The sequence below is a fragment of the Lampris incognitus genome, chromosome 3 (genome assembly GCF_029633865.1).
Source record: "Lampris incognitus isolate fLamInc1 chromosome 3, fLamInc1.hap2, whole genome shotgun sequence".
Classification (NCBI taxonomy): Eukaryota; Metazoa; Chordata; class Actinopteri; order Lampriformes; family Lampridae; genus Lampris; species Lampris incognitus.
In genome coordinates this window covers 84,619,050-84,641,967 of record NC_079213.1, presented here as the reverse complement: position 1 = coordinate 84,641,967, position 22,918 = coordinate 84,619,050, and the positions used below count along the sequence as shown (strand labels likewise).

The 22,918-nt window shown below is 45.5% G+C and overlaps 1 protein-coding gene across 1 annotated transcript in view; it reads right to left on the bottom strand.

Annotated features, from left to right (window-relative positions):
• Nucleotides 1–17,347, bottom strand: part of LOC130108988 (homer protein homolog 3-like) — a 79,305-nt gene extending 61,958 nt beyond the window's left edge. The window contains exons 1-2 of the mRNA XM_056275664.1: nucleotides 16,857–17,347; nucleotides 15,401–15,449 (exon numbers count right to left, since the gene is read on the bottom strand). Coding sequence (XP_056131639.1) covers nucleotides 15,401–15,423 — 23 coding nt within the window. The 5' untranslated portion in view covers nucleotides 15,424–15,449; nucleotides 16,857–17,347. The remainder of the gene's footprint in view (nucleotides 1–15,400; nucleotides 15,450–16,856) is intronic.
• Nucleotides 17,348–22,918: the final 5,571 nt, after the last annotated feature.

Genomic DNA, 22,918 nt, shown 5'->3' with positions numbered 1-22,918 from the left:
CATGGCAAAACGAGCTGGAGTTGGTCCCCAGGTGCTGCACGGCGGCTGCCCACTGCTCCTAGCTACACAGCTAGGATGGGTTAAATGCAGAGCAGAATTTCCCCACGGGGATCAATAAAGTATCTCAAAAATCACAACAACAAAAAAAATCAAAATCAAAACAGTAGGGGACTATAGGTGTACTGGGCACTTTCCAGTGGTGAACAACAGAGACCTGTAATTTTACTGGGCAGTTTTCAAGTGTGAATGTGTGGAACAGTATGAATGTGGAGCCATGAAAGGCTGAAAAGGAGCATGGTGGTCAGTCAAACTCTTCCTGGAGAAATAGAGATTAAAAACAGAAACATGTCAAAAAGCTGAACTTGAGGTGATACACTCAGCAGGGAAGAATTTTCTCAACCGATAACAAGATGTCACATCAGTTAGCCATGGCTAACTACAGCATGTAAAAGCTAACTGTTGAAACCATCTACTGCTTCTGAGACGTAAAACCAACTCTGACTCCAAGACGAAGGTTACTTTGGGGTGCACTCAGTTTAAAAACTTTATCACTTAATCAAACCATAATCTAACTGGAATAACCAACAACAGTGCTGGGAAAGTCAATGGGGAACGCCAAATGAAAATCTTCACCAAAGCAACCTCATGACTGTTAAGATTTCCTGTTGATCATATTCTAATTTTCATGAGAAAAGATGATTGACAGCCCGTCAGCTTCAGCTGTCACACCATCCATCTAAGATAAATGAATTTTCCATCATTTGTGTGGCCTGACAGTGCTGAGGTGTATTATGCCTGTATCAGGAGCTCCGTAGTGAGCTTGTCAAGCTAATCAGCTCAGGCGGGACAACACACGTTGAGGCTAGATGATATGCGCAGATTACGACCAGATTAAATTCCTCCGCAGGCTGGGGGGAAGCGGCAAAATAAACAGCAACCAAATTGGGTCCCAAATCAGAAACACGTTTAGAGTAGTGTGCCATAGTCTACCATTGTGTTGTGGTGGGGTAAAGTGTACTGTACTGTAATTTACCATGATACACTGTAGTGTACTGTAGTTTAGGGTATTGTGCTGCAGTGTAGTGTAATGTACTGTAATGTTGTGTGGTGGAGTGTGCTGTAGTGAGGTTCTCATTAGTGTAGTGGCCTATACCCATTCAGTGTAGTTTCTTGTTATAGTTTGTTGATTTAATTAACTGGGCTGTCTTTAAACCCCACTAAAGATTTACAAGCAAAATGATCAAATGCTGGGGCGTGCAGGTAGCGTAGCAGTCTATTCCGTTGCCTACCAACAGACACAATTGGCCAGATGTGGGTATATGTCCTGGTCGCTGCACTAGCACCTCCTCTGGTCGGTCGGGGCGCCTGTTCGGGGACTGGGGGAATAGCGTGATCTTCCCATGCGCTACTTCCCCCTGGTGAAACTCCTCACTGTCAGGTGAAAAGAAGTGGCTGGCAACTCCACATGTATCGGAGGAAGCATGTGGTAGTCTGCAGCCCTCCCCGGATCAGCAGAGGGGGTGGAGCAGCGACCGGGAAGGCTCGGAAGGGTAGGGTAATTGGCCGGATACAATTGGGGACAAAAGGGGGGAGTGTAATAATAATTCTGAAAAAAATCAACAACAAAAAATTATCAAATGCCATTAAAAAATATCCAACACTTGTTCCCACTGAGCAACTGCAGACGAAAGTTTCAGCCTGCATCAGCAACGTGAAGCGGCCGCCATCCAACATCAGCAGAGATGAGAGGAAAGCACTCACAACTCTCAGGAAGGACAATAACATCATTATCCTTGCGGCGGACAAAAGTAGATACACAGTTTTATTAAACCAGACAGACTATCATGAGAAAGTTGTGACATTAGTTAGCGACATAAATACTTGTGAGCCCCTGAAACGAGATCCAGGCAATGGTTACAAGAAAATGGTGACAGATTGTCTGACGTTAAAATAGGGCAATGCTATTGACAGAATTTTGTACCATAATGATGTCCCTCACCTTACCCACAAAATCCATAGTGTTCTGAATGTGATGTTCATTACTGCCTACCAACGGGCTAACAATCAATGCCAGACACTTAGAGATGTTATAGATCACTGAGTTAATCATACAAACAATAGGCCACAAAGGCACATCCTGTTTATGTATCTTGGGTAACCCATACGGACTAGGTGTAACTTCCCCTGGGTATAATCTATGGTACAAAAACGCTGTTTTTGTTTTTGTTTTTTTTTAAGGTAAGAATGCTGGTTTGAACGGGGAGTCAAAGTGGCCATCTATCATCCGGGTAGTGTGGCAGTCCATTCTGTTGCCTACCAACACAGGGCTCGCCAGTTCGAATCCCTGTGTTACCTCCGGCTTGGTCGAGCGTTCCTACAGACACAATTGGCCACGTCTGTGAGTGGGAAGCTGGATGTGGGTGTGTGTCCTGGTCGCTGTACTAGCACCTCCTCTGGTCGGTCTGGGCTCCTGTTTGGGGGAAGGGGGGACTTGGGGGGAATAGCATGATCCTCCCACACGCTACGTCCCCCTGATGAAACTCCTCACTGTCAGGTGAAAAGAAGCAGCTGGTGATTCCACGTGTATCGGAAGAGGCATGTGGTAGTCTGTAGCCCTCCCCGGATTGGCAGAAGGGGTGGAGCAGCAACCGGGATGGCTTGGAAGAGTGGGGTAATTGGCCGAATACAATTGGGGAGAAAAAGGGGGGTAGAGGCCATCTATGTGAAGAGGGAATGACCATCCCTGAACCGAGGGGGGCTAGGAGTACATCTGTCGCCATCTTACAATGCTGTGATTACAAACATTCCCCAATCCTTTGTGAAGAGTACACATGGCCATTGAAACTCTAGTTAATGGTCATGCCAATCTGCATATGAAACCAATTGCTGGATTCAGTTGTTATGCAGCTGTGCTTTTATAAGGTTGGGGATACCTGCAGTCAGCTGTGTCTGACTGCAGGTTTCTCCCGCTACTCCTTGTCAGATGAACTGATTCAACTTTCTTGGTGTTCCTACTGAGTGGTGATGGTCAAAAAAACAGACAGAAAGACAGAGAAGTCCTGCAGAGAGCCTGATAGTGATGAGGCCACATCTCCTGCTGAGTATTTGAGCAGCCTCTAGACAGAGAGAGAGAGATGTGTGGAATAATGAAGTGGTGAGACCAAAAGAGAAAGAGTTTTCGATTTATCAGTACCCTGCTGTGCACATACTACTAGATTGTGATGGTACAGAATCAGTATTATGCTGTTTTCCAGTGGATACCATGCAGTTTTGTACCCCACATAATGAAATCCTTCAAACAGCCTTTGAAAGTGGACCAGTGATAGTAGTAGCCAATAGTAACTTCACAGATGGCCTTGAGAGCTGGCTTGATGAAAGCAGAAAAACTAACTATATTATAGCAAGGCTTTTAGCTGGTGCTCCTAAGCTAGTGTACTTGGCAGAGGTCCAGTGACTTGTTGCAGGACACCCTAGGTGTTGTGGGGATTGATCCTGTGTCATTCTAGTACCAGGACAGTCTCTCTAAATCACTGGTACCTTTTTCCATTATGTGCTGAGGCTGTAATGAGGCCACTTCACGCTGTGCTGAGCTGGCGAGAAGTCATGTGCATCATTATTATTCTTGTTACCATCACCGTTGGAGCTAAAATAGGAAATAAATCCCACAGAAAAAAATTACGATGACTACAACATGTTAAACCATGTCACAGAGTCAGTCTACATAATACACAGGCAACGATTGACCAGACAATGATCTCCACTGTCCACAACACACATTTAGATTTTTTCGTGATCAACGAAGTCAAACACCTACTAGTTGTAATTTGAGAATCAACTTTAGGATCAGTGCAGGATGTATTTTTGGTGCTATAGGATATCAGCAATGTACCATATTTAGTCACTGTATGTGATGTGAATGTAAAACCTGACACTGAGTACCAGTCTTTAAGCCCTCCCATTGGCACAATCCAGCTGCGTTGAGCAGTTATCAAATGGTGTTAAAAATACAGAAATGAGCATGGTTTGGAACCACGTCATGGCAAACTGTGCGCTAATGGAAATGACACTGAAATAGTTTTTTTCTCTGCTCAGATCCGTACTGCCCTTCTATGGCAAAAGCCTTTCTATGTCAAAAGCACCATAGGCGTCACTGCTGGGCAATAGCAGGCTTTGGGGAGATGGGGCAGGCATATCTGTATGTGTTAGAAAAGCAGAGGGGGTTATTGGGAAATGGGGGTGGAGCATAACATTTATTGTGGGACATGAGGTCCTGGACTGGCCAGCTGCCACATTCAGAACAACCCTTCAGGGTCGATGTTGAGCCCACGGGATAGGGAGCCATCAACCGACCAGCACGGGCTGCTGAACCACTCACCAACACCAATAACTGCTGCTATCCTGCTGTCCTTTTAACATGGAGCTGTGCTGCCCTGTCACTACAAAGCTCAGCATCCCGAAGAGAGGGCTGCTGACATTTACAATGCAGCTCAGTGGTGCTCTCACTAGCCGGGAGCCCAGAAACCTAAATCCACCAGGGGGGGAGGGAGGAGTGTCTAGATAGATTACCATTAATCTTTTCCAGGTCATCTATATATCAACCTCCCACCCACACACACCACCACCACCGCCCTTCCCCATTTATCCATACACACCACTGCCGCCCGTCCAGGCAGACAGAGAATTGCGGTTGATGGGATATGGCAATCACTTAGAAATGTATTATAATTAACAAAAATGTTTGTTGCCTGGAACATAATCCAGGAAGCCATCAGTCTCTGTTGGTTATCATAGTAATGTTAACTGTACTGTTGAGTAAGGTGGATCACACAAAGATATAAAAAAAACAATCATCTGCAATCAAGGGACCTTTGGCCCTATTAAGATCCAGAGCAAATTAGGGTGGGAGGTATTCAGAAACCATTTTTACCTCCCAACATACAAATTAATTCCACTATTGCAAAATTACAGGAACAATAACATGCCTTCTCCATAAAAACAAGGATTTTTTGTGATTTCTTCAAAAGTATACAATAAGATAGGTGCATTGTATCTTCTCAAACAAATTGTTCTATAGGTTTGGGCTCTCTGGGCATGAAGGTTAGCATTTAGCTTGAGTAATTTTAGTGCCTAGTGGTGGTTCTTTTTTTTTTTTTTTTTAGATCCCCCCCCCTTTTCTTTTTTTTTTTGATTCCCGCCCCCCTTTTTCTCCCCAATTGTATCTGGCCAATTACCCCACTCCTCTGAGCCGTCCCGGTCACTGCTCCACCCTCTGCCGAGCTGGGGAGGGCTGCAGACTACCACATGCCTCCTCTGATACATGTGGAGTCGTCAGCTGCTTCTTTTCACCTGACAGTGAGGAGTTTCACCAGGGGGACGTAGCCTGTGGGAGGATCACGCTATTCCCCCCAGTTCCCCCTCCCCCCTGAACAGGCGCCCCGACCGACCAGAGGAGGCGCTAGTGCAGTGACCAGGACACACCCACATCCAGCTTCACACCAGCAGACACAGCCAATTGTGTCTGTAGGGACGCCCAACCAAGCCAGAGGTAACACAGGGATTCGAACTGATGACCCCCGTGTTGGTAGGCAACGGAATAGACCGCTACGCCACCCCGACGCCCTAGTGGTGTTTCTAAGGTATAGAGACTGTTTAGTCCATATGTCAGTCAGGGATTCATATGCAACATGCCCTGACCAAGTATCTTCAAGCAACACAGTGAACCCCTAAAAGCTTATTGTTTCTTTTAGCAAGATCAGTTTGAAAGTGGACAACTAATTTGAAGCATTTCCATTTTTAGACATTTTCAACGATTGTCTTTTCTAGAGCAAATGACACCCTAATGAACTCTGGGTCTTAATGGACCAAGAAGTGCCTTTATTGTGGCTTAATAGATCAATTGTTCTAGAATAGGTAAGTAGAAATGTCAAACAATGGAAATGATTAATATTGGCTGCCCACTAGCCAACTATTTCTCCTAGAAGAAGCTTTGTGCCATTGGTGATTGGTACAAGGGTAGACCAATGTGGGTTACCGTTATATCGTTTGAGCACAAAGTGAAAGGTAAGAGACAAAAGGACAGACAGACAGACAGACAGACAGACAAACAGACAGACAGATAGATGGGATAGTCAGTGGATTACAGCGTAAACTCTGACTGATGGTATAAGACTGAAATAGGCAGAAATTCCAAACCCTTCTCCTGATCCCTCCTTAAAGCACTCTGACCTGATCCCAATGCTGAACAGATAAAAGGGACATACAGCCCTGCTGTGAACTACACCCAGATCTCATAATGAGGTAACTGGTGTGAAACCTTCAGGTCAACCAATAGACACCAGGTATGTTGTTTGACATTAGAGACCAGATCAAATTAACAGCCCTTTCTCCCTTGTCATCCTTTCTCTTCTCCCTCTGCAGTACCAAAAAGCCTCTATCTCCCGAGCCAAATCTTTTCCTAACCATAATTGCCCAGGGTAGGTATTAAAGCCAAACCGGCCTCACTGATATAGAGGAGAAATTGATCCTCCTGCCTGCGGTGTGACTCTCCTGGAGCAGCAGGATGGCCTAATGGTTAGGAACGGAGAGATCATCTCACATTAGGAGGTCCCACATCTGATAGCTAGCTGTAAGCCCATGCCTGTCAAATATTTTCAACATGCACAATAGCAACACTAGCTGCCTGCTAAAAAGACAATATCCCCCCCTTGGAGACTTTACAAAGTACATTAAATGAAAAAAACAAACAAACTCATCTCCATCTGTGCTGGCTGGAAATTAAGCAGCATGGATGTTTAGTTTACTACACAGGAAATGTCTTCTGATCTCTGAAATCAATGGGCCATGGTGTTCAGAGGTACGTCTCTTCTATTCTGACATTACTGACAATGATGACAAATAGCCAAGCACTCTAGGAGCAGCTTAATGAGACTGTTTCAGGGACTAGTGGGCAGAGGGTTGCTGGTTCAAATCCAAGAAGCAGTTGGTGAAGTCCTGCCTGGGAAAGTGAGCAAGTAACACTCGAAATCCCAGAAACAATCTCAACAGCGACAGCCAACGTCCTCTTTAATAAGGCACCTCATCTACTACTGCTATTGCGCAGAAGACTGGTTTTACTGGGAAGCACCGAGCAATCAAAAGTACAAACAAGACTATGGTTATACAGGGCAGCTCCCAGTAGCCAACAGAAGAAAACTGTGTTTGTACTGGGCAGATCCAATACGCAAGCAGTAGATTGTGGTTAAACTGGGCACCAACTAGTTATGTATATAAAAGAAAACTGGCATTTGAAAAAAAACATGGTTCTCAGTCAAACTACCCCTGGGTGAGAAAGTTTAAAGTCTCCTCCTGTTATAAACCTTAATCTTCTACCACTACTACTACTACTACTTTCGGCTGCTCCCATTAGGGGTCACCACAGCGGCTCATCCGTTTCCGTTATATACCTTAATGGCAGGTGTAAATAGCAACTCATTGGGAGCTATGTCAGCTGATAAAGAGGTTACATTTCCATCTACTGCATGTTATTTCAAAACCTTTCACATGTATGTAAGAATAGAAAAAAATCAATCATATTGCCATTGGAAGAATTTTACATAACCATCAGTATGTTCAACAACCACACTTTCCTCATAAAAATGTATCTAAAACTGTTTAGGGCAAAATTGAGAGGACTCTCTCAAGTTTTTCTTCATTTACACCCAAGCCACATACACAGAAACACACACACTGAGATGGTGACCTTGGGAGTGTGTGTGAACGTGAATGTGTGTGCACGCGTGTGTTCGCCCACAGTCATCACTGACTAATCCTCTCTCACTGGTCTCTTTATCTTGTTTATAAACTCCATCGCCTATTCATCTCCCAGAGTTACTGATGTGTAAAAGGGCTCGCTCTGAGGAATCCCCATCCTTCTTACAGCCTGGCCCTGTGGACACCCAGCCACTTGTTTCTGCGGTCCATAAAATCTTCTTTAAATAGCCAATAATGGAGATGACAAGATCCCCTGGTTGTAAACACCTGTTTTTGTATCTTTATGCGTGCTACTGCTCAATAATCCAGGTAAGGAAGTGTGTGAGTGTTTGAATGTGTGTGTACATTAGACTGGTTGCAAAAAAAAAAAAAAACGAAAAACAGGGCCTCCAGGTATGGTAGTGGTCTATTCTGTTGCCTACCAACACGGGGATTGCTGGTTCAAATCCCTGTGTTACCTCCGGCTTGGTCGGGCGTCCCTACAGACGCAATTGGCCGTGTCTGCAGGTGGGAAGCCAGATGTGGGTATGTGTCCTGGTTGCCGCACTAGCACCTCCTCTGGTCAGTTGGGGTGCCTGTTCGGGGGGAGGGGGAACTGGGGGGAATAGCTTGACCCTCCAACGTGCTACGACCCCCTGGTGAAACTCTTCACCGTCAGGTGAAAAGCAGCGGCTAGTGACTACACATGTATCAGAGGAGGCATGTGGTAGTCTGCAGCCCTCCCCGGATCAGTGGGGGGGTGGGTGGAGCAGTGACCAGGAGGGCTCAAAAGAGTGGGGTAATTGGCCAAGTACAACTGGGGAGAAAAAGAGGGGGGGGGGCACAAAAAATCCAGTTTGTCACATTTAAAAGCAAACCCTTCAAGGAAAATGTAGAGAGGGAGACACAGCAGAGAAGGCTGTGAGTTCAGTCCAAAACCAGCGGAGTCACTCATGTAAATCCATAGCCAGACAACTTTACCACTTAAACCATCAGTGGGCACAGCAAATTAATCAACAAATATCAAAGCCCATTAACACATGCAGCCTCATTCAAGTCATACGGTAATTCTAATGTGTCAAGTTTTTGTGTGAACGCAAGCCAGAGTCAATGTTCCATAAAAGTTGCACTGGCAAGTTTGCCGACTTAAGACATGGTAACAAATAGGGAAATGTTTCTGAATGACGATAGTCTGAATGACAGCCATGAGATTGCCATATCAATTTTACACAAGATGCTTTTACAGGTGAAAATGAATCAATCACAAGGAAGGTATCCGCAACTTGCTCACAGCAGATTCATTTGTAAACCAGCAAAAAAGCAAGCGCATATTCAAAAATGTCAGGAAAATGGACCGATCTAGAAGTATGAGAGCTTCTTTCAGTCTGTGCAGAGGATGAGATTGATAGTCGGTTGTGTAGCAGTGTTAGGGATGCCGTGGTCTATGATGAAATAAAAGACATCCTGTATGAGGGGGGTGTAATGAGACAGAAACAGTGCCATCATATCATGTGTGAATAAACGTTATCTGTAAATATAATGGATAGAGAGGCCAAAACAGACGGTCAAAACCACCAGCTGTACAAGAAAAATCATTACAGCAATCTGACGGAGTATGTGTTTGAAAGCGGCTTTAGAAGGCAACCCTTAAATGTAGACTATATCTAAACTTAGTTTTTAGGTAGACTGTGCAAATTCCCTAAATGGGTCAATAGATATGGTAGAGGAATGGGCTTTGCGTTTGTTGCTTTCCCCATTTGGTGTGTTGCTGTCCTCTGTATGTGGCTCAGTCTATTTTTCTGGGTCACACGTTTGTCCCTCCCCTATAGCTGAAGTCCAACCCACCCTTTATATATTTTCCGGTTCAACTACACATTTCCCACAGACTGGTGCATACTGCAAAATATGGCAAAGGAGCAGCAAGTCTTGGTATTGATTCTTGCTATCTATAATGTAGATACAAGTCGTAGGTTTGGTACAGAAAGGTAAGACAGCATCTTCTATGTAATTATTTATATACTTCTAGGTCTTTCTGTCCTATATTACACCAAGATCAGTTGTCCAGTCCAAGTAACAACAGCTGGCTGGAATGGACATGGCCTGTCCCTATGCTACAGTGCCTATCACTGGCTGAGGAGTGGCCAGAGTAGTCACTGTCTACTCTGCACAACCTCCCCCTCATTCAAAATAAATTGGGGGTATGAGCACAATTTGTTATTGACTTTAAATGTCAGTGGGGTATCTTTTTCCTCTTTGCATTAGCATTTATATCGCCGAGTAATGCAAACTGATATCGCCTTGGAGAGTTTGTATGCAGCACTGTTTGCAAGTGAGTCTGGGACTGAAGGGTTGAGTCAGGTCCATTTTCTGTTTTTGATTTGATGTCCAAAATTTGTTTGCATCTGCGGTGCGCTAGCAGTCTTACACAGCACACCTTTAATTTCATCCTGCAACCCATCCTCAAGAGATTGTCTTGAAATATATTTGTAAACATTCACTGTAAAAAATAAAAAATTTAAAAAAAGACATGCTCCAATAAGCAGTGGTTGCTTGAACGCTGCTCAGAGGGGAGACCTTGCACTTCCTCAACATTATTCGGGGTTAAGCCAACCATCTGATATAATGTGCTAAAATAAGCTTGTAACTATCTCAATTTTGAAAGAAATACTGGATATTTTTGTGAAATAAAAATCATTCATGGACTCTGAGAAGAGCTGTCAAGGTGGGCTTGTGGTTAGAAAGACCATCTGGTGAAGAATAGTTCATAGGTTTAATCCCTGCTGCAGCTGACTAGTGTCCCATGTCAAAGTACCCTTGAGCAAGGCCCCTTTCATTCTGGCACAGAGGTAAATTCATCTGGATAAGAGCATCAGTTAAACGTGTAAAAAGTCAAACAATAACACAGTATTACACCATCTGTGTATAAGTTAACACACCCTGGACCGGAACTCTGTTGAAAAATTCTGGCAATTCAAAGTATCTGGGGACCAAGCTTTCTGCAACAGCTTGAGGCAGAAAGACTCGCTCTCTCTCTCCCACTGTAGACAACAAGTAGAATAAAAACTCATGAAGGATTACTTTAATAAAGAAAAGTCTTGTTCGGGTCAGAGAGTGGGGTTTTGTTTTCAGGAACCATCTTAAGAATGTAGCTCTAGGTATGTAGGTAGTTCCTCTAGTCTCTGAGAACCTTGTGTCCACATTCCCAAGCCAGCAACTGCATCTGGCCCAGTTCAGCAACATGACACTGTACAACTCAATACCAAAATAGCGCCGCCAGGGGAAACACTACCTCATAGCTGCTCAACAACAGGTCACCGTATCTGCTGCACAACCCACAACCCACCCACCAGACGCCGTCCAACTTTCCTACACAGGCCAAAAGTTAGGAATGCTTCTTTGTATTCCTGTAAGAAGAGAACCCAGCTTTTTAAAAACATCCTCACACTCTCTTTGCATGCTCATCAAGATCTGGACTCTAATCAAATAAAATCCTCCTCAACTTGTGACTTTGATGGTAAGCCTTTAGCAGAAAAAGCTGGTACAAGGCCAAAAACAACAACTTTTTCCTCCAGATGTGTCAGGAAGACACTTCACTCATCTGAAGGTTTTGTGCTTCTTTGAGGTGTCCCACTGATAAGCTACTACAGTTATGAAGATGTGGCGGGGGGGGGGGGGGATATGCATTGCTGGAATATTGGAAAAACCAAAGACAAAACAAATCCAATTGCTATCTGAACCTAATGTGAAATTGGCAGAGTATCTCCTCACAATACAATAGATACTGAGTGGGAATGACAGTCTAGCTGCAAAGACACAACAGCACAAGTCCTAAAGAAGAGGGATTATTAGCCCATTTGAACCTGGCATGAGCGTTTATCCTGGGTGAGCCGACAGCAACGCAACCACACTTAACCACAAACAAACCCAAGTGAAAATGCACCTGATGGGCATTGGGGACAGATTGTAATCCAATTTCTCAAACCACCTTAGGCTATGTGTAAATGTAACTGTTTCCCCCAGCCACATGTGTAATTTTTACTCCAAAAACTTTATGTGACTCTAAGGAGTTTGTTAAGGTGAACACAACCCCCCCCCCCCCACACACACACACACACACTGTTGCATACTGTAGATGCACTTACGCCAGAAAAGGTGGGAAGAGGTATTATCGCCTGCACCCATTGCACTGCGGTTTGTGTGTGTATGTGGCAAACAGCATAACACACTGGTGCAAACTGAGCAATAGGCGTTGAAATCAATAATTTTCACTGTAGGACAAGTCATTATCAGCAATCTGAACAATAAACACATGCATAACTTCATTCTGTAACTATGAAATGAAGAATGGAAAATAAGTGAGTGGAGAGTGGCACTATAAAACAATGGTAACATTTTGAAAAACAATATGACAAATTGGAAGATATTATCTTATAAACTGTGTAAGGTTTATAGAGCATTGACAGGTCATCTTGAACATTTTTGAATGCTTAAACCACCAAGCTGAATCTTCTTGCCGAGCTTCAACACAGCCCAATGGACAATTGTTTAAACCTTGAAAAAACTAATGACACATCGCCTTTTCAATAACGAGAAGCTCACAGTACTATCACAGGCATCCTAATGATAGCTGACAGCATTCTAATGAGGTCTAGGTTGAAAAAGCGAACCTATCCTTTAAGTCTATTCATCTTCTCGTGCAAACTATTTAGCGAGCACCCTCTTCTTACTAGTTCTTTCTATTCTTCATTCATGATTAAAATTGAAGAATGAAGTTGCTAACTTATTTACTGTTCTGACTGCTGACACAGAGTAGGGAGAACGCTATTACTTCATTCATTATCCAAACTGCTTATCCTTACTAAGGGTCGCAGGGATCCTGGAGCCTATCCCAGCAGTCACTGGGCGACAGGCGGGGAGACACCCTGGACAAGCCGCCAGTCCATCACAGGGCCAATGGGTGTGTTGACCAGGAATCGAACCCGAGTCAGCTGCTTGGAAGGCAGCAATTCTTTTTTCTTTCTTTTTTTTTTACTACTACACCACCAATGTCTTCTATTAATTAATTATTAATATTTATTTATTTATTAGCACTATTAACTATAATGCTGATTTCTAGGCAGTGGTACGGTATGCTATCTGCCATGATACACATGGACCATATATGTTGGAGAGGAACGTTAAGTAAAACGTAAGCTTCATTTAGGAACAATTTTCAGAAAAGCTCTGGAGGAATGCAACTGGCTTTCAATCAGACTACCAGGGACACATTTTTTGTTAACAAGTCTGAATGCAATGTAGATAAATCACATCCAGATAAAATGTGAATACAGGTCTCTTGGCAATACCAAAATGGGGACTATGCGGTCATTGCATGGGACAGAGATGCACTTTCTCTTAAACTGGGAAAAATAAACCCACCATCTGAACACACTAGTTTAACAAATCCTACCAGCTGATTCTTAATGTCACCAAACTGGGTGATGGGGTGAAACAACCAACACTATTAGGAGATGGAAATGCACGGTCTGTGAATGCATGTTAACAAACTGAAGGACAGACTATGACAATAACATTAAAGGCTGAATTTAAGAACTAGCTGGCCTGACATAAAAACTCAACCTCTTGTTCAATTTTTGATTCATTGATTCATTCACTCATTCATTCATCCATCATTCATTTGTCTGTTATTAAATCTGGAATTGATATTTGAGGGGTATAAACCTCTATTAATACTACTATGACTGTAGTAGAATTTATCTGTTAATTTTATTTTCTTCTAGTTTTTGCATTTTACTCAAAACTTATTTATGTTTCTTTTTAATTATTACCATTTGTATGTCTCTCCTTGTTTTCATTTAATTTTACAGAATACCTATTTACTTTTACTGTTTGTTCTTAATCAAAACTAATTGTTTTTAGATTATTTGGGAATGTTGTTAACTAAGTATACATGTTAATAAAACAAACAATACTGTTCTTAAAATGAGGGAAGAAGAGTATGTGTGAGAGAGAGAAAGTTTGCAAAGTTGGGTAATGAATGTCAGAAATACATAGGCACGAAGACTGCCTCAATGGGGGGGGGGTGATGTTTATTCACACTGATGTTCTTGTGATATTGTTTTATTTTCATGCCAACAAAGCAATTTGAAGTGAAGTGAATGGATCTGAGTCATGGTACTGAAAACACTGTTTGTTCATGCAAATGTAGACATCTCCTAAACAGTTAGCAGTTAGGAAGCACTCTCACTCAACAAAGTGGTGGATTTCTCCTTGGCAGTGGAAGGATACAGACTGTGAAGAGTCCTCAAGGCAGTATGCAGCAGATTAGCTGATTATAGTTCACCCAGTTTCAGTTCTGTGGCTATGAGCGAGGAAAAATGTGCACGACCGATGTTGATTTGGGCTTACCAGAACCATACGTTCCCATTTTAAATGCTAATTACGCCATTAGGTGGGTACACAGTGACCTCACCATCCTACGACGGTAATTAACTTGACAGTTGGTTATATCATTACAGTATAATCATCCCTGATCCAAATGGTAATGAAGTTCATAGGTGATTAGCTTGAGATCTCAGCATCCTGTATATCACATCATTAACCACACTATAAGATAATCTCTATACAAATCTCTAAGCGGGCTCATTTGTGAACAGATACATTGGTACATCATGGGAAGAGCTATGGGAGCATTCTGTAAACCTGTACAAACCCTCGACTCTTCACTCCCACTGCTCCACCCACAGTGAGCAGGCAAGTGCTTCACTGGGAGAAGACAGCTGAGGGGACAGATCTGTCTCTTGTGTCACCTGGCAGGCCGGTGTGTTTAGGGGAAATATTAGAGGAAGGAAGAACAGCATGTCCCCATCCTTTACCTTTTAGATAAGACACAGGGCTTCAAGAACCTCGAGATTTGATTTGATCTATTTTCTTATAACTAACACTTGCTCCTATTCCACTTTTGTTATTACATTTATCCTAAATTGGGTGAAACCTATGATCTTTGTTAGCAAGATGTGTTCTCATTGTCTGTTTCCTGAATCAAAACCCTATGAGGTAAAAGAGGCGTCACATACTCTGCTCCCTGTCTGGAAGTCTCTGTATAGGAAAATATGCTTTGCAGTCTTGGAGAAGTTCAAACATTTAATAAGAATCTTGAGGATGACACCACGGAGACCGGCGCCTGCATTACCTAGCCAGCATAAAAACACAGTTTTTACCCTTTTTCTGAAGTGCAATAGACTATTGTACTAACATGCTCTCATCTATTTGAACTTGATATGCAATGTTTTGATTTTTGTCATTGGGGTTTATGATGCTGCCGTTCCTTGTTCAGGTCACCCGTGAAAAAGAGATTCTAAATCTCAGGGCGACTTCCTCAATAAAAATAAGCTTTCGTTAAAATTAATAAATATTTAAAAAATACACAAGTATTCAGGGTACTCTGACAGATATGCATGGGGGGTGGGATGGGGACATCAAGGGCCCTTGGGTTGCATGACAACCTCAATCACCACTAGCACAATCCAACGCATGACAGACAGACCACGGGGTAACGAAATGGGGCGAGCTGACGACACGACTGTCAGGTGATGGGAGGAAAGGATTTTGGGGAGAGGAAGGCAAATTGACAATGAAGAGGCACGACATATAACGGGGGTGGCAGCAGTACCTTTCACGGTGTAGCGGGTACATTTTACAGCCTGGGGACGCCTCCTTTTCTGCCGCAGAAGAAGAGGACAGAGGGTCAAGTTCACACTGCATTTGTTCATTAGAGGTTGGTCATCAGTGTGTTCTTAAACTATGATCAGCAGTATAATACAAAGTGCATGCTGTTTAATGCATGGCAGAATTCATCATAATGCATTACGCATCTAGTGTGCCCAAGTAAAACTTTCTTGACCTATACAGTTGCCACCAGAAAGAGTGCAACCCTAGTGTTTGTGACACAATGGCTGTACCATGCTATAATTACGATTAAAACTCACCTACAGTACTAATAACTTGCTTTTGATGCCTTACAATGTTGTATAAGGAGGAGTGCTTTAAGTAAAGTTACCACAATTTGTTTGTTGCAGTTGATATGCGTTCATCATGGGCCAAACATAACATCATGGGCTCTTTCTTAATTTTTATTTAAAAAAAACTGCCAGTGATGGTAAATTATTGGGACACAATCTGTGTTTTACAAACTGTGCTTGTAATTGAGCTGAGGTCTTGGAGGCTATCCTCACCTCCCCACCGGGTCCATTATTCAACGAGGCAACGCAGTGTTATCAAACTGAATGATTTGATTTTAAACCCGGCCTTGAGGACAACTCGACACCGTGATACTGCAGACTCGTCTAGCGACTCTACTCTTGGCCTCCGTCCCCGTGAAAACACAGTAAATACATATTCACTGCAGAACAAAACGCTCGTATAAACCAGCAGGGTTGCATAGTGTCTGCCACTTCTCCACATCTTCCGGGCTGCGAGGGGGTGGAGGATCTCACGGGGGGGCTAAAAAAAACTCCACAGCGCAGGGATAACTTATCTATCAGTTTAACCAAACGTGACAGCAGATTAGAGACATTTAATTTATCCCCAGTTGTTGAAAGAAAAAAAAATAACAGTCGCGAACAAATCTCGGTAACCGCCGGCGTAATGCACCAATTCGCCGCCGTAAGACAAACAACAGCATACTCGGCATTTTAAAATGTCAGGCAACGTAACGGGACGACTACTTTTTCTACGGAGCCACGATTTAATGAGACCCTCTTGCGGTCTTACGAGTAACTAGGCGGAAAGGGACATCACGATGTGTAGTACTTGAGAAGTAGGTCAAGTTTTATGACTGTTAAATACGAATAGTTTTCGCCGCATTAATTGTCGGCGTAATAATTGCCAACTGCGCTAAGATGTAATTATAATTGACAGACAGATGGTCCTCGTAAAAAAAGAACCCTATTAATATTCCCAATTTGGGCTTTCTGGTGGGTCTTCTTACCGAGGCAGACTGTTAACTCATCCCGAAGTTCAAGCTTTCAGCATTTCAAGAAATAAAGTGCCTTCGCTGCTGGTCGAAATGGCTTGTAGACGGTTTAAACTGGCGGAATGATACCGCAGGGGCAAAACGAACAACTTACCCCATGCTCTGAAGATAGTGATGTTGTTTAGGGCTGCTTTTTTTTTGGAGGGGGTATTTTCCCGTTTCCTTGACTGTTAACGCTTTGTCCTTCTCCGCTATTGTCTTCAGTTGGATTCAAGTACGCCAAGAAACTGAGTCTTTCGACTTACATTTCACAATCGACGTGGTTCCGTAGAGAAAAATCACTTCCGACCCCAAATTCTCCTCTTCCCCCTCAACTGTATCCCTCTCTCCTTTGAGGTTATTGTAGTAGGGCACCTCCTTTGTCCGCGGTATCTACATCACATGCCGTTTATTTCAGCCGGTCATTCTCATTCAGCTCCTCTGACCCCGCAGCTCCTCCGAGCACAGTGGGCAGATGAAGAAACATCGACGAAACTAGTACAGCGGCCAAGTATGCTGCTCCTGACCAGCTGTCTCCTGTGGGTCCCTTCTCCACTTCGCTGTGTGTCAGCGTGCCGCCGGAGCCTCACTGGTGGCGGTATCCCATTCAAGAAACCCTCGCTGGTCAATGCGAGAACTGCGAGTCTCTACAACGCTCCCTACTGGACATGGAGTGGGATCAGCACACAATATTCTGCCCCCAACTCACATAGCGTGTCAAAACGTGAAATGTGATTTGCTTCTGTGAAGTAAAGCGCGCGCGCGCACACACACACACACACAGGATAAATGAATTAGGATTTAAAATGTAATTGGCTAGGACCCATATAGAGCTGGGTGTGAGCTAATATAAAAGCAACCGAGGCAGCTGAAAATTGTTTTAATGTAATGTCTTTAAAATGCTCTTCCAAAGATTTGTTCTAATACGGTTATGACTTCAAAATAATTTACATAAACATGAAGTTGCACTGTGCTGTAGATTGGAAGGAAACACTGAAAGTCTGGTTGGGACTTGACAGGATGAAAGAACCACAAAAAAAGGCAGCTGTGATTGGTGGCCCCTCTTTACAATCCTGTTCTGTATGAGCACCCTGCAGATAGATTTGTTACATATTACCAGACGACCTACCACATGGAAGGCTGGATGGTCCAAAACAGAACTGTAAGGGAGCCTGGGGGGTTGCACCCTCTTCCTGCATGTTAAAATCAAGAGTGTTTATCCAAAGAGCATCCTCCAAAGAAAACTCATCAGAGCATCAGCCAGGTAATACATGGGAAATTACATCAACAAGAGTAAGTATGAGTGGAACCTTTGTATGGATGAAATTTTCCCCCTCCCACCATGGTGACATTGCAGGGTGAACTACCTGATTGTTAAGGTGGGCTTAGCTCACACTGGCCCCTCTTTTGAACCGGGCCTGAACTGATGTTTACACAAAACTGCCATTTGAAAATAGCTTATCTGCAATCATGTCACCAACCGCAAGCTTGTCTCACTATAATATACTAGTAATGCACTCTTAAAGTAGAAGTCAGAATAATATTAAGGGTAATATTGGGGATACATTTGTTTATTCAGGGAGAGTTTTTGTCTATCTCTTTTCCATCTGAAGTCTCACAACCTTTCTCGCAAAACTACTGAAAATTTTGCCAATAATGTCAAAAAATGCTGGCAACAACCTGTGTTTAACCTTATTTGAGCTACTGTCTGATTTACTGTATGTGTGACTTGATTTGGAGTCAACATGAATTTAGAACAAAACATCAATTTAAATGAACATGGGAAAAATATGAACACATGGTTGAAAAGGATCAAATCTCCAGGAACAGGAACAATGAAGCAGAAAGTGCAAATCATGTTCCCCTTTAGCTCCCATGCACTAATCGTATTGTTCACTGGCCTGTTACAGAGAGCTCTCCTCAGCTGACTGCCTCTCTGTGCAGAGGGATCAACAGGGAATACATATCTGTGTTGCATGCAAGCAACCCTCGTGTTCATTTACAGAGACACGTCTTTGCCTGGTCAGATAACACAGCAATTTACTTTACAGTCCAACAATATGGCATGTAGTGTGCATATTTTACAGACCTTAACCATAATCACATTTGGGAGCAAGGGGCATGGAGTGCCCTAGCGCAGATGGCTCTTTATAGCGATCTCTCTTGAGGTAAGTATTACTGGATAAAATTCAATGTGAGGGGAGAAATAAAGGGGAATGCTTCACGTGTTTATATCAAAATAAAAAGTAAATTAATCTAAAACAGCAAAAAAACAAAACACACACACATTGTCCATAGCACATTGCCAAAAGCAGCTTAGACAAGGGGTGTCTTTCCAAAATGCTGCTAATTCATTTTGTGAAAAGGTGGATAGCGCAAATTGATCAGATAATATTTCCAAAACCAGTTGACTCTGATCTTAAAACCAATAATTCAGAGGACCCACAATTGTATTTGTAGCTCATAACAGGGGCAGTGAGATGATGAAGTAGGTAAAAGGACTGATGTGAGCAAGACACAAACATGGATGATAAAAAGAAAAGAGAGTTACCATGCATGGATACATTTAAATCATTATTTCAATTATTGTCGTCATCATCATCATCATTATTATTAGCAGTAGTAGCAGAATCAGTAGTATTGTGGCGGACCCTAGGGGCTATGCCTCTCACCCAGCAGGACTGTGAGCTGGGGGCGTGGTTTACGTTCCCGGGCTCGCCGGGGCAGGGTTGTTCCTGCTGCAGTTGGTTTTTGGAGTTGAGAAATAAACATCAAACTCGCCTTGGTCTCATGTGTTTTTCCTCATTCCTGCCACATTGGTGACCCCGAATTGAACATGTTTGGAGCAGAAGATGTGTGTGAATCCACTTCGGCCACGCCGCCCCAACTCTCACAGCCGGCTGTTCTCGCCGCGGCTGTGAAGCTCCCAGAGTTCTGGCAGAGCGACCCGGCCTCGTGGTTCCAGCATGTCGAGGCGCTGTTCCACCTGCGTGGAATCTCCGCGGACGACTCCAGATACTATCTGGTCGTCGCTGCGCTGGACCAGCAGTCCACACGCCGGGCCATGCAGCTGTTGCGCGCCCCTCCGCAACACGATAAATACGTCGCCCTCAAACATCTTCTGCTCCGGAGGTACAGCCTATCTGCCGCAGAGAGGGCAGATAGAATCCTTTCCCTATCCGGTTTGGGCGACGGGATGGCTGTGGATCTCATGGACAATATGCTGTCGCTGCTAGGCTAGGACGAAGGTGGGTTCCTTTTCCCGCACGTTTTCCTGCGCCAGCTCCCGTCTCCTGTGCGCGCGGCTTTGGCTAACTCCCCGTGTCTGGCCGCTGGTGGCTGCCGAGGTTTGGATGAGGAGGCCGATCGGGTCCTGCTGGCTACCAGACGGTTCTCTGTGCAGAGTGTGGCATCGGAGCCTCTGCAGCCGACGTCGGAGGACGCGGACCCGGCAGTGGTGGCTGGAGTGACTGCCCGGAGACGGCGCGGGAGAGGCCTCTGTTTCTTCCACCAGCGGTTCGGCGGCAAAGCGAGGCGCTGCGTCCCTCCGTGCACGTTTGAGACGGCGGGAAACTCCAGGGCCAGCGCTCAGTAGCAGCTGTGGGCGCTGGCGGACGTAGTGAGCTGCTCTTCATCAAGGACACGATGTCAGGAAGACGGTTTCTGGTGGACTCAGGCTCGCAAAAGAGCCTACTCCCTCCTGCTAAGACAGACAGGTCGGCCGAAGGCGGCGGCCCACAATTAAGTGCAGCTAACGGTTCGTCCATTGCGACGTTTGGCACAAGGTTGGTGACTGTTTGCTTCCACGGGCGCCATTTTGAGTGGGACTTTGTAGTGACCGCCATTACTGTTCCTATTATCGGCGCGGATTTTCTGTGTGCTAATGGTCTGCTGGTTGATGTTGCAAACCGCCGTTTAATTGATGCTGTGTCTTTCGCCACTGTTCCGTGCGAGACAGGGGGAGCCGGGCCGTTAACACTCGCTAACTTTTTAGGGGATGTTTTTCAGCGTTCGCTGGCGGATTTTCCATCGGTGACTACGCCTGCCTTTTCCACCGCGGTTACTAAACACGGGGTAGAACATTTCATTCCCACTCTGGGACCGCCAGTTTTTGCGCGCGCGCGGCGCCTCGACACGGTAAAATTGGCTACAGCTAAGGAGGAGTTCGCCATCATGGAGCGTCTGGGTATAGTGAGGCGTTCCAACAGCCCGTGGGCCTCGCCGCTTCACATGGTGCCCAAGGTGGATGGGTCGTGGCGGCCTTGCGGCGATTTTCGCCGCCTGAACAACGTCACCACCAATGACCGCTATCCCATCCCACACATACAGGACTTTTCCATACGCCTGGCAGGTACCACTATTTTCTCTAAGGTGGACCTGGTGCGCGGCTATCATCAGGTTCCCGTGCGCGCAGAGGACGTGCCCAAGACCGCAGTGATCACCCCGTTTGGGCTTTTTGAGTTCATGCGCATGCCTTTTGGCTTGAAGGGGGCAGCGCAAACCTTTCAGAGGCTGATGGACTCGGTGTTGCGTGACCTTGATTTCGTGTTCGTTTATCTCGACGACATATTAGTGGCCAGTCCGTCAGCTGACGAGCACCTGGCGCACCTGAAACAGGTTTTCCGTCGTCTGGACGAACACGGCCTGATAGTCAACCCGGCCAAGTGTCAGTTTGGACTGCCGGTGATTGACTTCTTGGGTCACCGCATTTCGCCGCAAGGCGCGGTCCCGTTGCCTTCTAAGGTGCAAGCGGTGGCGGAATTTCCCCGCCCGGTCTCTGTTAAGGCATTGCAGGAATTCTTGGGAATGGTGAATTTCTATAACCGTTTCCTCCCTCGCGCTGCCCACCTCCTTCAGCCACTTTACGAAGCCCTGCGGCTTAAGAAGGCTAACGACCCTGTCGACTGGACTCCCGAACAGGTCCAGGCCTTTGACGGAGCTAAGTGCGCCCTGGCTAACGCTGCCCTCCTCGCCCATCCCACACCCACGGCGTCCATAGCTTTAACAACCGATGCGTCTGACATAGCCGTGGGGGCTGTGGTTGAACAGCGTGTGGCGAATGCGTGGCAGCCACTCGCATTTTTTAGCCGCAAACTGCGAGATAGCGAGCGCAAGTACAGCGTTTTTGACCGGGAGTTGCTGGCACTGCACCTTGCAACCCGGCGACCCTCCGCTTCCTGCTGGAGGGTCGCCCATTCACGGCTTATGTGGATCATAAGCCGCTGACTTTTGCCATGTCCAAGGTGACTGAGCCGTGGTCTGCTCGTCAACAGCGCCACCTAGCGGCGATCTCCGAGTTCACAACGGACATTCAGCATGTGGCCGGGAAGTCCAACCCTGTTGCTGATTGTCTGTCGCGTGTGCTTGTGTGTCCTGTGCACCTCGGTGTGGATTTCTCCGCTATGGCTGCCGACCAGCCCAGTGACCCGGACGTCCTTGCCCTTAGGTCAACGCGTACCGGTCTCAAGCTAGAGGACGCTGTGATGCAGGAAGGCAGTCCTGCCCTCCTCTGCGATGTCTCCACCGGCCGTCCCCGCCCCGTTTCCAGTGGCCTGGCGCCGTCGAGGTTTCGATTCGATTCACTCCCTCTCGCACCCTGGAGTTCGGGCATCGGTGAAGTTGGTCGGTTCCAAGTTCGTCTGGCCTGGCCTCCGCAAGGACGTCAAGGGGTGGGCAGCTGCATGTGTAGCGTGCCAGCGCGCTAAGGTCCACCAGCACACTAAATCGCCCCTCGAACCGTTTCCGATCCCGGCCAGACGTTTCGACCACGTGCATGTGGACCTGGTGGGCCCTCTACCTTCTTCACAGGGTTTTACGCACCTGCTCACAATGGTAGATCGGACCACCAGGTGGCCAGAGGCTGTCCCTCTATCCTCCACAAAATCCTCGGATGTTGCACGCGCTTTTCTTTCCTCCTGGGTCGCCCGTTTCGGCACTCCGTCAGAGATCACCTCACACAGGGGCCCCCAGTTCGTGTCAGAGGTCTGGTCGGCACTTGCGCGATCCTTGGGTGTGCAGGTACACCGCACTACCGCGTATCACCCTCAGGCTAACGGGTTGTGTGAATGTTTTCACCGGTCGCTCAAGGCAGCGCTGCGCGCTGCGCTCTCGGATGGTAACTGAGTGGATCGTTTACCTTGGGTTATGCTCGGGTTACGTTCGGTTCCTAAGGAGGAC